This window comes from Mauremys mutica, chromosome 6 (assembly GCF_020497125.1).
Source record: "Mauremys mutica isolate MM-2020 ecotype Southern chromosome 6, ASM2049712v1, whole genome shotgun sequence".
Taxonomy (NCBI): domain Eukaryota; kingdom Metazoa; phylum Chordata; order Testudines; family Geoemydidae; genus Mauremys; species Mauremys mutica.
In genome coordinates, this window is record NC_059077.1 from 126,178,596 (window position 1) to 126,191,318 (window position 12,723).

Genomic DNA, 12,723 nt, shown 5'->3' on the forward strand with positions numbered 1-12,723 from the left:
TCCTTTACTCTTCCATTTCCTGCACATTCTTCCACAGGCTACAAAGACATTCACTTCTCGTGTTTTCTACGTTGCTGCATTTGCAGGCAGAAATGTGGCAGAACTCAGTGCCCCTAAGGCTTTTTCTCTCTTTTCTTTTCTTTCTTTCTTTCTTTCTTTCTTTCTTTCTTTCTTTCTTTCTTTCTTTCAATGTTACTGAACTTTCTCCCCAGGGGAGTGTTTTCTTTCCTACTTTCACCATGCTTCCACTATGTTCTTGCTGGGTGACTTGTTAGTTCAGATTGTTGTGCCAGCTGCATCACCTGTTCCAGAGTTAGTTCCAACATGAACTGTAATTCTTCTCAAAGTTCCTTGTTTAAAATCCCAAATACTAGACGATCTCCTAAGGTCTTTCCTGATACCAAAGTCATATCCTCTCCTTGGTTATATAAGAAGCCTTATAAAGGTTTCCACACTCTAAGCGTCTGCACACTTCAGTAAAAATCATGTTTTCACACAACATTGCTTTTTGGAATGTCAGGCTTAAACATTTTAAGTAGGTCATCATAGTTCTTCCTCAATCCCTCTGAAGTGAAAGCAAAAGACTTGTAAATACTGCTTCACACTGTAATGCACAAATTAACGAGATGACCTGTACTTGTATTGTCTGACAATAAGCTTTGTTGTGATTCAAAATCCAGTGATGTGCTTCTTCCATTCAGGATGTTCCGTGGGTTTAATCAAATCAAAAGTCTTGCCACGGGCTGAACTTCAGTATTTTCTTTTCTTATTCATATTGGTTCTAAAAGAGTCATCTTCTGACATCAAATCACATGACAATGGTAAATAATCACAGAAACTTGCTTTTTGCTAATTGTAAACAAGAAACTAAGAGAAAAGAAAACAGAGATATCCCTAAAGCTACTCTGATCTGTGCCTCTCTCTGCTTCACTGTAGAGTTTCTGCCTACAACAGATACCAGCCCTCCTTCTACCTAGATTTCTGGTACAGAGTTAAAGAAACTAACAGAGTACAGTAACCTATAAATGTGGTTGCTTATCAGAGGGACTTCCAAAGAAGCCATTCCAATTTTAGGGGGGCAAAATGTACTTTAAAGGCTTATATAAAAAAAAAAGTCCAGATGTTTTATTTATTTATTTAAAATAAAGTTCATACAAAAAATTGTTTACATAAATTGCTAAAACCTCAGATATAACAATTAGGAAATTTAAACTTGGGGGACCCACGCCAACCGTAACTCAGCCTTGTTGCACAAACACAGTCAGACCAAAATTTACATAAGGCTCACATTAATATTTTAATCTATATGTGCAGTGTAACAGAGTAATGGCTGCTGTTGAAATTATGTTATAGAGATAATATAAATGTTATATATATTTAGTTCTATATAAATTATAAATTATGTTTATAAAAGGTCAATCATACCATTGAATTAATGTAGTGTGGTGTATTTAATTTTCCCTTCCATTAGAAAATGGAAACTAAATAACACAATTAGGGAAAAAAGAAAAATATGCAAGTTATCAGATGCCACTGGATTTGAGAGCATATTCATTGTTAAACACTTTAATTTCAAACTTCGGACTCTAAGACATGTCACTTTCTTGGACCACTGTAATTAAATTTTCAAGCTACATAGAGAACTGATTTTGTGACGGGAGTGGAATTACTTCTAGGCTCACCACATTACTTCTAGCCAAGTCCTGAAGAAGCAAATTTATATTTGTATACACAGCATAGCTATCTGTTCTCTGTGAGCACCGAATCTAAGAGGAAAGTAGCGTACTGCACACGTGCAATACAACTCAACTCATGCATAACTTTATTATCTAATTGTAATTTTTCAAACTTCACACTACTCAGGAGTTTTAATTCCAATCCATTTTAGTTTTGTAGGCTCAAGAAAAGCAGCTGAAAATTCACATAAAGCTTGAAAAGACTTTTCATGTTTAGATAATGGATAACAGCGAAGTGGAATTTCATCAAATTATACAAAATTTACTCTGAAGATTTAGAACAAGCCTGAAGAAGTTAATCCAAAGAACATGAAAGTACCTCTTTAGCCATAACTGTAGCATTACAAATATGGTGCTATGAAATCATGATTGTGAAACAAAGGAACAGAAGCCAATCTTTATATTTAATGGTCTTAATTAGAATAGTTGCACTCAACTGTATTCCAAGCAAAAGGACTTGATGCTAATTTTTCAATATTCAGCAGCAACCTAGCATTGCCACTGATGTGTTAACAACCCTAGAGAAACAACCAAATATGACAGCCCTCCCCATCTCATCTTTGTCACTACATTACTTTTAGCCAGTGACACTTTACAGAAGAGTATTAACTTTTTCATTTAGCTTTGATATAACTTGCCATAAAATTAAGTTTGTTTTATACTGATAGATGTCCTTAACAGATGTATTCAAATATCTGAGCAGATAACCTAAGAGTCAAATGAAGAGAAAGCAGAAATAAAGACTTTCTATAGAAATTAAGTTTCACATGCTGCCACCAAAAACAAGCCTCAGTAGAATGTTTTTAAAAGAAAAAGCTAAATTCTGTAGACTCGTTTTTCAATAATGCGGCTCAAAACACCATGTTGATAAAACAGAAAATGCCAATACTTAGATATACTTCTAAATAAGAACCACAATTTCAACGAGATATCACTTACCAAAATCTACCCTTGTTAGTATGCACTGCATTGGATGGTCAGTTGTATGCCTTGTTGTAGTTGCACCACTTTCATAACAAGATGCACACAGATCGTAATCGTAGCAAATTAAACACTTGTATCTGCGACCTCGAAAATTTCCTTTTAAACATGCATCGCAGCTGACACCTGTAAACAAAAAAAAATTGCTCATGAACAGCGGTAATTGCACTTTGTTTTGAAGGAAAGCAGGCTTGTCGCTATTTTTCCTCCACCTGAAGGCAGCAAAAAAACAAAAAAAACCCCACACAAACAACCACCCAGGAAGGTTTCATGCAAATATAATGTATTATAAGACTAAGCATATTTACTCCTCAAACATAAAAAGGCACACTGTCCAAAATGAAAAGCCTGAATTCTGCAAGTGAAGCACAAGAACACAATCAAATCACTAGTTTACTAACTAGTTAAGATTACAATAGAACCTCAGAGTTACGAACTGACCAGTCAACCGCACACCTCATCTGGAACCGCTAGTACACAACCAGGCAGTAGCAGAGAGATTTAAAAAAAAAAAAAAAGCAAATACAGTAACTCCTCACAAAGTCGTCTGGTTAATGTTGTTACATTGCTGATCAATTAGGGAATATGCTCGTTCAAAGTTGTGCAATGCTCCCTTCTAATGTCATTTGGCAGCCACCTGCTTTGTCCACTGCTTGCAGGAAGAGCAGCCCATTGCAGCTAGCTGGTGGGAGCTTGGAATCAGGGTGGACCAGCAGCCCCCACCCCCCTTCCCTTAAATTCCCTGTGCAGCAGCTGCCCAGCAGGCTATCAACTGCGACAGTTCAGCTGTCCCTCCCGCCACTGCCATGTGCTGCTCCTGCCCCTCTGCCTTGGAGCTGCTCCCCAGACTCCTGCTTGCTGCGGGGGGGGGGGGGGAGGGAGAGGAAGAGGGGGGCTGTCAGGGTGTTCCCTCCCCTTTGCTCCTGCACTCCACTTACCTGTCTACCATAGAGCAGGGGGGACATAAGACAGGGCTCAGGACAATCTAATTAACAAGGCAGTGTACTTAAGAGTAGGGTCAGCGTACTTAAGGGGAAATGCGCATCTCTCTCTCACACCCTGTGTTTGTCTCTGTCTGAGATGCTGTCTCCCCTCCCTCCATTCCTGCTGCCTTGTAGAGTGTGACAGTTAACCCTTGAGGGCTCAGCCAATTGCTAGTTCATCATTTAGCAGTAAGGCATTCCCTGGGAAATATCCCACCCTGATTCCTCCACCTCAACCAAGCTTCATAATCATCATCATCATCGTGTACCAGTATTGTTTGTTTAAAACTTACTCTGTGTGTGTGTGTATTTTATATATATAAGAGGGAGAGTCTTTTGTCTGGTGAAAAAAATTTCCCTTGAACCTAACCCCCTCATTTACATTAATTCTTATGGGGAAATTCGATTCGCTTAACATCATTTCGCTTAAAATCGCATTTTTCAGGAACATAACTACAACGTTAAGTGAGGAGTTACTGTATAGTACTGTACTGTGTTAAACGTAGACTACTAAAAATAAAGGGAAAGTAGCATTTTTCTTTTGCATAGTAAAGTTTCAAAGCTGTATTAAGTCAATGTTCAGTTGTTAACTTGCGAGAACCATCACAACGTTTTGTTCAGCTACGAACATTTCAGAGTTACAAACAACCTCCATTTCTGAGGTTATAATTGTACAATCTTTTGTATGTGCTTTTAAATACAGACACAATTTTAGTAATTTGTTTTTGTTTTTTTTCCCAGAACACTGCCTGTAATGAAGCTTTGACTAAAACCATCTGAAGATGCTAAAAATTACAATCAAGTGATGATGTAGCTAGTCCAGAATGTAGGTCTTTTAAAAATTGACAAAATCCTGAATTAAATCATTCACTGTCTTTGGTGATTTTACTTCCACAATTTTCCATTTTTTTGATGTAACAGTTTGACAAAATCTTCACAAAACATTTCCTATTTCAAAACACTAGGAAATAAGTGTTCCATCAGCCACTTTTCAGTTTCTTCCTTATTCTGAGCTCTAACTTTGTATTTAGGATTAGTCATGTTGGCTATGTCATGGAAAGGTTTCATAGCTTCTCCTAAGCATTTTGTGATGTTGTCCATGTGGTTTCAATTCTTTGTTGTTAATTAGATAAATTCACAGACTGCAACAGGAGTGTCATCTACTTGTAATCTGTCAAATCTCTAAATTTCCTTCAATTGCTTTTGTAAATTACAGGATTCTATAGAAAGGAACTAGTGTAAATGTGTGCCATATGTTGATCAAAGTCCTTTTCATGCTCAGTGCAAATTTGTACATGCTTTTCATAGTCGGCTGCAAGTGCAGCCACCAATTTCCTGAGAGTTCCACCAGGAGTCATTGGGAAAGCTGGGACAACCAATCATATTATCCATAACAATGATGGTGCCTGCTGAAGAATGTTTGAATTACCAGTCTGTTTTAGAGCTCTGTTAGGTGTTACTCCATGCTCAATCAGGTTTCAATGGCATACATCGGAATTTTAGTGCCACAGCACTTCAAAAGCTCTTATTTTATTTTCATTGTCTAAGCAAATGGCAAAGATCTCCTTGTCAGACTCTTCTCTCAAGTGATGTCTTCAACAGCTTAAACATCATTCTGTGGTTTTCTTTTTAGACTCAGAATCAATAGGACTGAATAGGAATGGATTTCCCCCTGTATGGATACTTGTAGCCATTATCTGGTCATTTTTCTGACACTGTGCAATAGCATGAATAGTGATTCTTTTAGTTCTTCCTTTAATCTTTCCTTCATTTCTTCACTTGCCACATTCTACTAGTGGACTTGTGAATTTAAATCTGCCTGGAAGAGTATATCCATGGGAAAGTGCTTCAATCATTTCTTTAAATTGCTCATGGCCTGGAACAGTGTTTAAGCGTTTCATCATATCTATATTTCAATGAAGATGATGGTATCAATGTCTCACTTACAGTATCAAACTCATGAATATTTTGATTTTCCCCATCAACCGAGGAAATCCCATTCAGTGGTACATTTGATCTTGAAGGAGCTGAAGAAACTTATTTCCTGCACTTTTTGAGACAAGCAAGAATAGTTTCAATATTGCTATTTAACTTTTGATAATGTTTACACAATGATTGTGAAGAATCATCTGTTTTCATTACTTCAGTTCACTCAATTGCTTGCTTCCTATCACTTCCTTCAACTTCAGGTACATGCAGTCAGATAAATTCACATCCTGATGTTTGATGATCACTGAACAATTACTATCAGTACCTTTAACACTTAGTACAGTTAGAAAGATAAGCCGCCAGCTTTAGAGAGAACCACATCATCAATTGCTCTGCCCATGCCTTTAAACTTTAAGCCCAGTCCCTCCAACAGTTCATAATTTCATTCGCTCCTCTTCCTTCAACATTCAATGACAGTTTATTCCACCCACCAGATATGCACCTCTCTCCATTCACCAAATGATTCCACCCATTACCCTTACCTTGTAGGCTTTTAGACAGTTCTGTCACTTTCTCATGTCATAATAAGAACCCTTAAGTTACCACAGCCTTTTTAACTCTTTAGAGTACTCATTCACAGATTTCAGTGGGAAAATAAACTTTCTAGTGTCAAAAACTGTTTTCTTCACAAACATTTCAGAATGACAAAGAAGTTCAAATAAAAAAAATAAAAAAAATAAAAAAAAAGAAAGAAAACCCACTGGGTATTCTTTCTGGGAAAATAATGGCACAACCCTTAATTGAGAATATAAATGAAAACACAGCTTGTGTTTTTTTTAAAGCTTTGTTAAAATATTAAATAAATACACATGTATGCACTCAAAAATGTTTATATACCACAACATTTTCAAATAGCATGTTCCAAAGCTTTTTATGATCCCTTCATAAATTTCAACAACTACAAAATGTATACACTAAAGCTGCAAAAAAAATAAATAATAATTATCATCATCATAATTCTAAAGCCATATCACACTACTACTACTTGCAATTCTAGGTCCAGAACACAACATGGACAACAGGAGGACAACCTGTTCTGTTCATTCCCTCTGAAGCACCTGGCACTGGTCACTGTTGGAAGACAGGATACTGGGCTAGATGGAGCTTTGGGCTGACCCAATATGGCCGTTCTTATGTAAACATTACATCATCCAAAATACAGGTCTCTCCATAACTCTGCATGCCAGTATTTCTTCACTTCACTCCAGATCAGTATCACCTCATTTTTCTAACACAGGGATCGGCAACCCGTCATGCAGCCCGTCAGGGTAAGCACCCTGGTTTGTTTACCTGCCACGTCTGCAGGTCCGGCCGATCACGGCTCCCACTGGCTGTGGTTCGCTGCTCCAGGCCAATGGGGACTGTGGGGAGCAGCACAGGCCGAGGGATGCGCTGGCCACCGCTTCCCGCTGCCCCCATTGGCCTGGGGTGGCGAACCGCGGCCAGTGGGAGCTATGATCGGCCGAACCTGTGGACGCGGCAGGTAAACAAACCAGCCTGGCCCTCCAGGGTGCTTATCTTGGCGAGCCACGGGCCAAAGGCTACCGATCCCTGTTCTAACACATTGCAACCGATGGTATAACATTACTATTTTTATCTCTTAGTTCAATACAAGAGCCCCGAGCCAATATTTTTCAAATGAGAACCTAAATTTGGAAGCCTAAGCCAATATTTAATCACCTAAATAAGCGCTGAATACCCAGAGCTCCCATTAAACCCAGCAGAACCTGCTAGGCGCTCAGCACTTTTGATAATCAGGTTATTTAGGCTCCAAAATATTGACTAAGAGACTCATTTTATGCTCCCATTTTTTTAAACTCTTTGCCCTGGATTTGGCTCTTCTATGATTATTCCCATTCTTGGTCAAAGCCTACCACAGAACAGCCCAAAATCTCACACCCCCAACCCACCGATATTGCTCAGATCCTCCTGCAAATTATCCTCCTCCTCACAGCAACCACATTCCCTTTCTTGTGAAAGTCTTAAGAAAAGTTTGTCAACCTTTGGAGATCAAAAACCTGGTTGTGCTAGCAGCTTAATTTCTTGGATTTGTTTCAATTTTTAATCCCCACAATCTAGTAACAGATTTTTGCACTGCATACTGAAATCAACACTACATCCAGACCACCCTATCTAAAAAATCTTAATGATAACATGACAGGAGAGTGAGCACAGCAGGTCTGTCAGCTTATCTCCTGTGTCCAATCCTTTTCCCCATTTACTTTAAACACTGCAAACAAATTCTCAGAATACAAATTTGACCTTTACAGAGAAAATGAGCATGGGGAAGGGTCCCAATATAAAAGAGGATAATAAGAGGGAAAATTCTGTAGACCAGTGGTTCTCAACTGGGGTACACAAAGAGGTCTTCCCGGGGGTATGTCAACTCATCTAAATATTTGCCTAGTTTTGCAAGAGGCTACATAATAAGCACTAGTGAAGTTAGTACAAACTAAAATTTCATACAGTGACTTGTTTATACTGCTCTATATACTATGCATTGAAATGTAAGTACAATATTTATATTCGAGTTGATTTATAATTATATGGTAAAAATGAGAATGTCAGCTATTTTTCAGTGATAGTGTGCTGTGACACTTCTGTATTTTTATTTCTGATTTTGTAAGCAAGTAGTTTTTAAGTGAGGTGAAACTTGGGGGTACACAAGACAAATTGGACTCCTGAAAGGAGTAAAGTACTCTGGAAAGGTTGAGAACCACTAGACCATGTATGGCAAGAATCTAGATACTCTGAAAGCAATTCTGATTACGCTGCTTTTGGCAGGTGCCTCAGTGTCAAAGGGCGCTTGATGTAAATGCAAAGCAGGCCCTGTAACATTAATGTCAGTGTTTTTTAAATATACATTTATGAATCTTCACCTGAACTGAAAATTGTCCTTCAGTCTCCTCCACTGTATTCCCCTGATGGTTTACAGTATGCCTCTTTCAGTGAGACAACTGAAAAGTACTGAAACAGCAATTTTAAAACTGTATTTTCAATGAATTTTAAAAATTTATATCAACAGGAGAGCAATTGTAGATGTTTTTCACTTTCAGTTGGGTGGGCTGAGCCAAATGAATAAAGTTTTTTAAAAAAATCAGTATGTCCTACTAAATTATTACTAAAATATGAATGTGCAATGAGAGCAGGTGCAAAGAGATAGTTACATTCCAGTTTGGAATGTTACTGACACTTCATGAGCACATACCTCTACCCGCCTAGTCAATTCTCTCTGCTTAAAGGCAAAGGAAGACAATTCAACTCAATTCCCCTCTTAGTCTTACAGCTGGGATCTTTGAATCGGATTCTTTTAACTTCTGAGACCCTAGTCTCAACTTCTTGTTACTGTTTTCAGAATCAGAATTTGCTCTAGTCTAGTTTTACCTCTCTTCTCTCCCTTCTGCTTTATTTCCCACCCCTGCCCTTTTGACAATCCAATGGAAATGGGACTGTATTTTTTTTAATACAAGATAGTTCCACTAGAGGGCAGCAGTGTGCTAAAAGCGTAAGATAGTACTTTTAATTGATTAAACAGCAGTCCTAAACCCTTTTTTGGTAATACTTTACCTCACTAGCAATCCTCTCAGTTCATAAAAGGTTAAGGTTTCTTGATATCTATTAATAATACTAATGCAAAACAGATTTTTTTTAATGAAACAAATCAGAACATACATACTAGCGTCTATGGACAAAAAAATTGTTCCCTCCTTCAGTATAAAGAAAGCAGTATTTTCACATTACGTTTTTTGCTTATTGATGCATGAAAACACTTTACATAAGAAATTACTACACAAATATTTTAGCATAGCTATTTTAGATGAAAAACTACGCTGAGGCTTAAAGTATTTTTAAAATGCCACTTTCACATTTGTGACTGTAGGTTCTTCTCCAAATCAAGTGAGTCATAAGTAAAATTCCTTCCTCTTTTATGGAATTCTTTCTACTAGGAATTAACCTACAGAAGCAACACTCATAACAGGAGAGCTAAGCAGTATTTAATTGATGAGACTGAAGTGAGCATCTGATCTGATTTCAACAGAGGAAGAAAATGCAGGATAAAAGTATGGCTCAAATGCCACCTGACTACCTACCAAATTTGGGTTTTGAATTAAAAAAAACAAGAACAAAAAACACAGACAAGCTGCTGAGGCTGCCACACATCTTGTAGAATGACCTGAAGTTCTATCTGAGAATGAAGAATAACTACTCTGGATACACAGAAATAGCCACTTGGGCTGTCTCTGAAGGAACAGACTCTCCCTTTGAGTTCTCTCCAAATGCAATGAACAACCAGGATGATCTATGAAAAAGCTTAGTCCTGCCCAGATAAATGTGACCTATTTCACATTCAATTTATGTAGCCAAGCCTCATCAAACAAATTATGAGATCTCAAAGTGTAAGATCGGAAGGGCAACAGTCTATGTGAGATGAAATTTATAGACCAATTTGGGTAAGAAGCTCTTAAACAGGAGTCTTATTTTTGTGAAATACTGCAAAAGCAGGCCAAAGGGAGCCTGAATTTCACCTACTTGTCTGGCCAAAATAGGAGTAACCAGAAAAGTCACTTTAAAAAGAAATATAGTTTACACCCAAAATGGTTCTTGAGTTTACTTAAAACTCAATTCAAATCCTATGAAGCAGTGAGATGTCTAATCTGAGGGTTTACATACAAAATCCCTTTAAGTAAATGCTTCTTCAGTAAATGAATGAAGACAGATTTTTCAATCACACAAGTGTGGTAAACCACAATTAGCCCCAAGTACACTTTAATACTAGGGATAGTTAACAGATTTCATTAGGGAAAGTAACAGTTTCAAAAGAGAAGGTAGATAGCATACTCAAGGTAATCCATCCCTACAAAACCAAATTAAAAGACATGCCTGTTTCAATGGACATGACTCCGAAAAAACAAAAACAAAAAGAAGCTAGCAGGACTCCAACAGCACCTTCTAGACTTACATGAGGCAAATTATGTTATCTAACGTTAAGAACCTATGTAGGATTCCAAGTTGCCAGGTGCAGCAATTCTGTATCTGGGTGAAGTAGCAAAGTTTGGGGGTCACAGCTAAAAAGGAAAGATCCCGCTCAGTGTGATGGTGTAAACATCATACTGAATGAGAATAAGGCAGGACTGTAAAACTCATACGAGCTACTTGTCATGTCATACACAATGTGAAATAGGAGAAAAAGCATACAGCTTCACAATGGAAATGGAATGGATTCAGTAGGGCAGTGATAGCCAAACTTTTCCTCTCATGTTCTCCCTTACCAGTAATGGAATGTGTCTGTGCTCCCCCAGGCTGGGACTTGGGAGCAGCGCTGCAGCCAGGGACCAAGAGTGGGGGCTGGCAGCCAAGCTGCAGCCAGGAGTGAGGGCCAGAGTGGAGCTGGGGGGGGGAAAGCAGGGCTGCATTGCGCTCCTTCCCTGCCCTGCCCCCACATGGACATTCCTCCACACCTGCCTAGGGGGCTTGCCCCCCAGTTTGAGGACCACTGCAGTAGGGCTTCTTGCTCTCTGTCTCAGCTGGTATTAAATAGTAGATATTCAGCAATGTTCGGGGATGCAAAGAGCCCATTTATAAAAAACCCACCAAAGAAAAGATCCTCTACTGATCCCTGTAAACCATTTACAATGGACATGACTCCTGTGGCTGTAGTACTTAGCTAGAAAGCTTTCCTTGCCTGTCAGTGGTAATGAAGGCAAGATCTGGTTAATAGCATATTGCAGCAGTGATGATTGTGGATACTCTCACTATTTTAACGTTTGATAACTGACAATGCTATAAGAGCTAGTCTTCCGGACAAAACTGAAGCACAGCTTAAACTTCTTTCTCTGTCTGTATCAACTAATGAGGGTAATTGAATCCTTGTCCTCCTACTATCCCTTTACATACAGTTAGAACCATCTCTCTCTCAGCATTCCCTTCTTTAGCATGAACATGCTCATTTACACCAGCTTTACTTCATGAGTTATATGTGGTGCTGGACAAATTTACTTGACATCTACTACCCTACGAACTAAGACTGAGCGCTTTAAAAGGCAAGTTGGGTGGCGAAATCCCTTTGAAATTCAATAGGAGTTGGCCACCAAACTCCCTCAGGCCCCTTTGACTATCCCAGTGTAAGCCTACAAACGAGAATTAAAAAAGGCTGTGCTGAGCTTACCCCTCAAAGCCACAACCCTGCAAAAACACAAGTCTGTATTGCATTTAAATGTTACATTCTGGAGAATATTGTAGGCATGGCTGGTAGCACCTATTTACCCTGATACTTCCCTTTAAAAGACCCTGTTTTTATTTGCTTGTAACATCACCAAATGTTAACCACTGGGCTGAAATTTCCCATGTTGGATGTCTGCCTCAGGCTGAAGGATGGGTTTTTGTTTTTTTTTAAATTGTAGCCAAAACAATTCAGCCATGTCAGAGAACTAGGCTAGAGAAAAATAGGTTTACAGTGTAAAAAAAAAATTCTGGTAACCTTTTCTTTGAAAAGCTCTAGGAAAATCAAGCACTCCAAAGGTACAAAATGCCAGAATTAAGGTTGTCCATGCAACCTTAATTCGGCCCCCTTATGCATATGTGATAGAATAGGACAATGTAATTAAAGACTATTTTTTACACAGGACTCTCCCCGCAGCACAGGATGGACCCACTCTGAGGATGAATCAGGACTGTGTAGTAAAGGAGAACATAAGGACAGACCGTTGGTCTGAGCCAGTATTGTCATCTAGCCCAGTATGCTGTCTTCCAACAATGGCCAATGCTAGACCGTTTAGAGGGAATAAACGGAACAGGGGGCAATTATCGAGTGATCCATTTCCTGTCATACAGTCCCAGCACCTGACAGAAAGAGGCTTAGGAACAACCAGAGCATGGGGTTGCATCTTTGACTATTTGGGCGAATAGCCATTAATGAATCTATCCTCCAAGAACTTCACTCATTCTTTTTTGAACCCAGTTATACTTTTGGCCTTCAAAACATCTCCTGGCAACGAATTCCACAGAGCTGACACTGTGTTGTGTGAAGAAGTACT

General features: G+C 38.7%; 1 protein-coding gene across 2 annotated transcripts in view; it reads right to left on the reverse strand.

The window, feature by feature from the left end:
* Positions 1-12,723, reverse strand: part of KCMF1 (potassium channel modulatory factor 1) — a 78,433-nt gene that overhangs the window by 39,020 nt on the left and 26,690 nt on the right. For both annotated transcript variants that reach the window (XM_045021966.1, XM_045021967.1), the window contains exon 2: positions 2,676-2,843. In XM_045021966.1, coding sequence (XP_044877901.1) covers positions 2,676-2,843 — 168 coding nt within the window. The remainder of the gene's footprint in view (positions 1-2,675; positions 2,844-12,723) is intronic.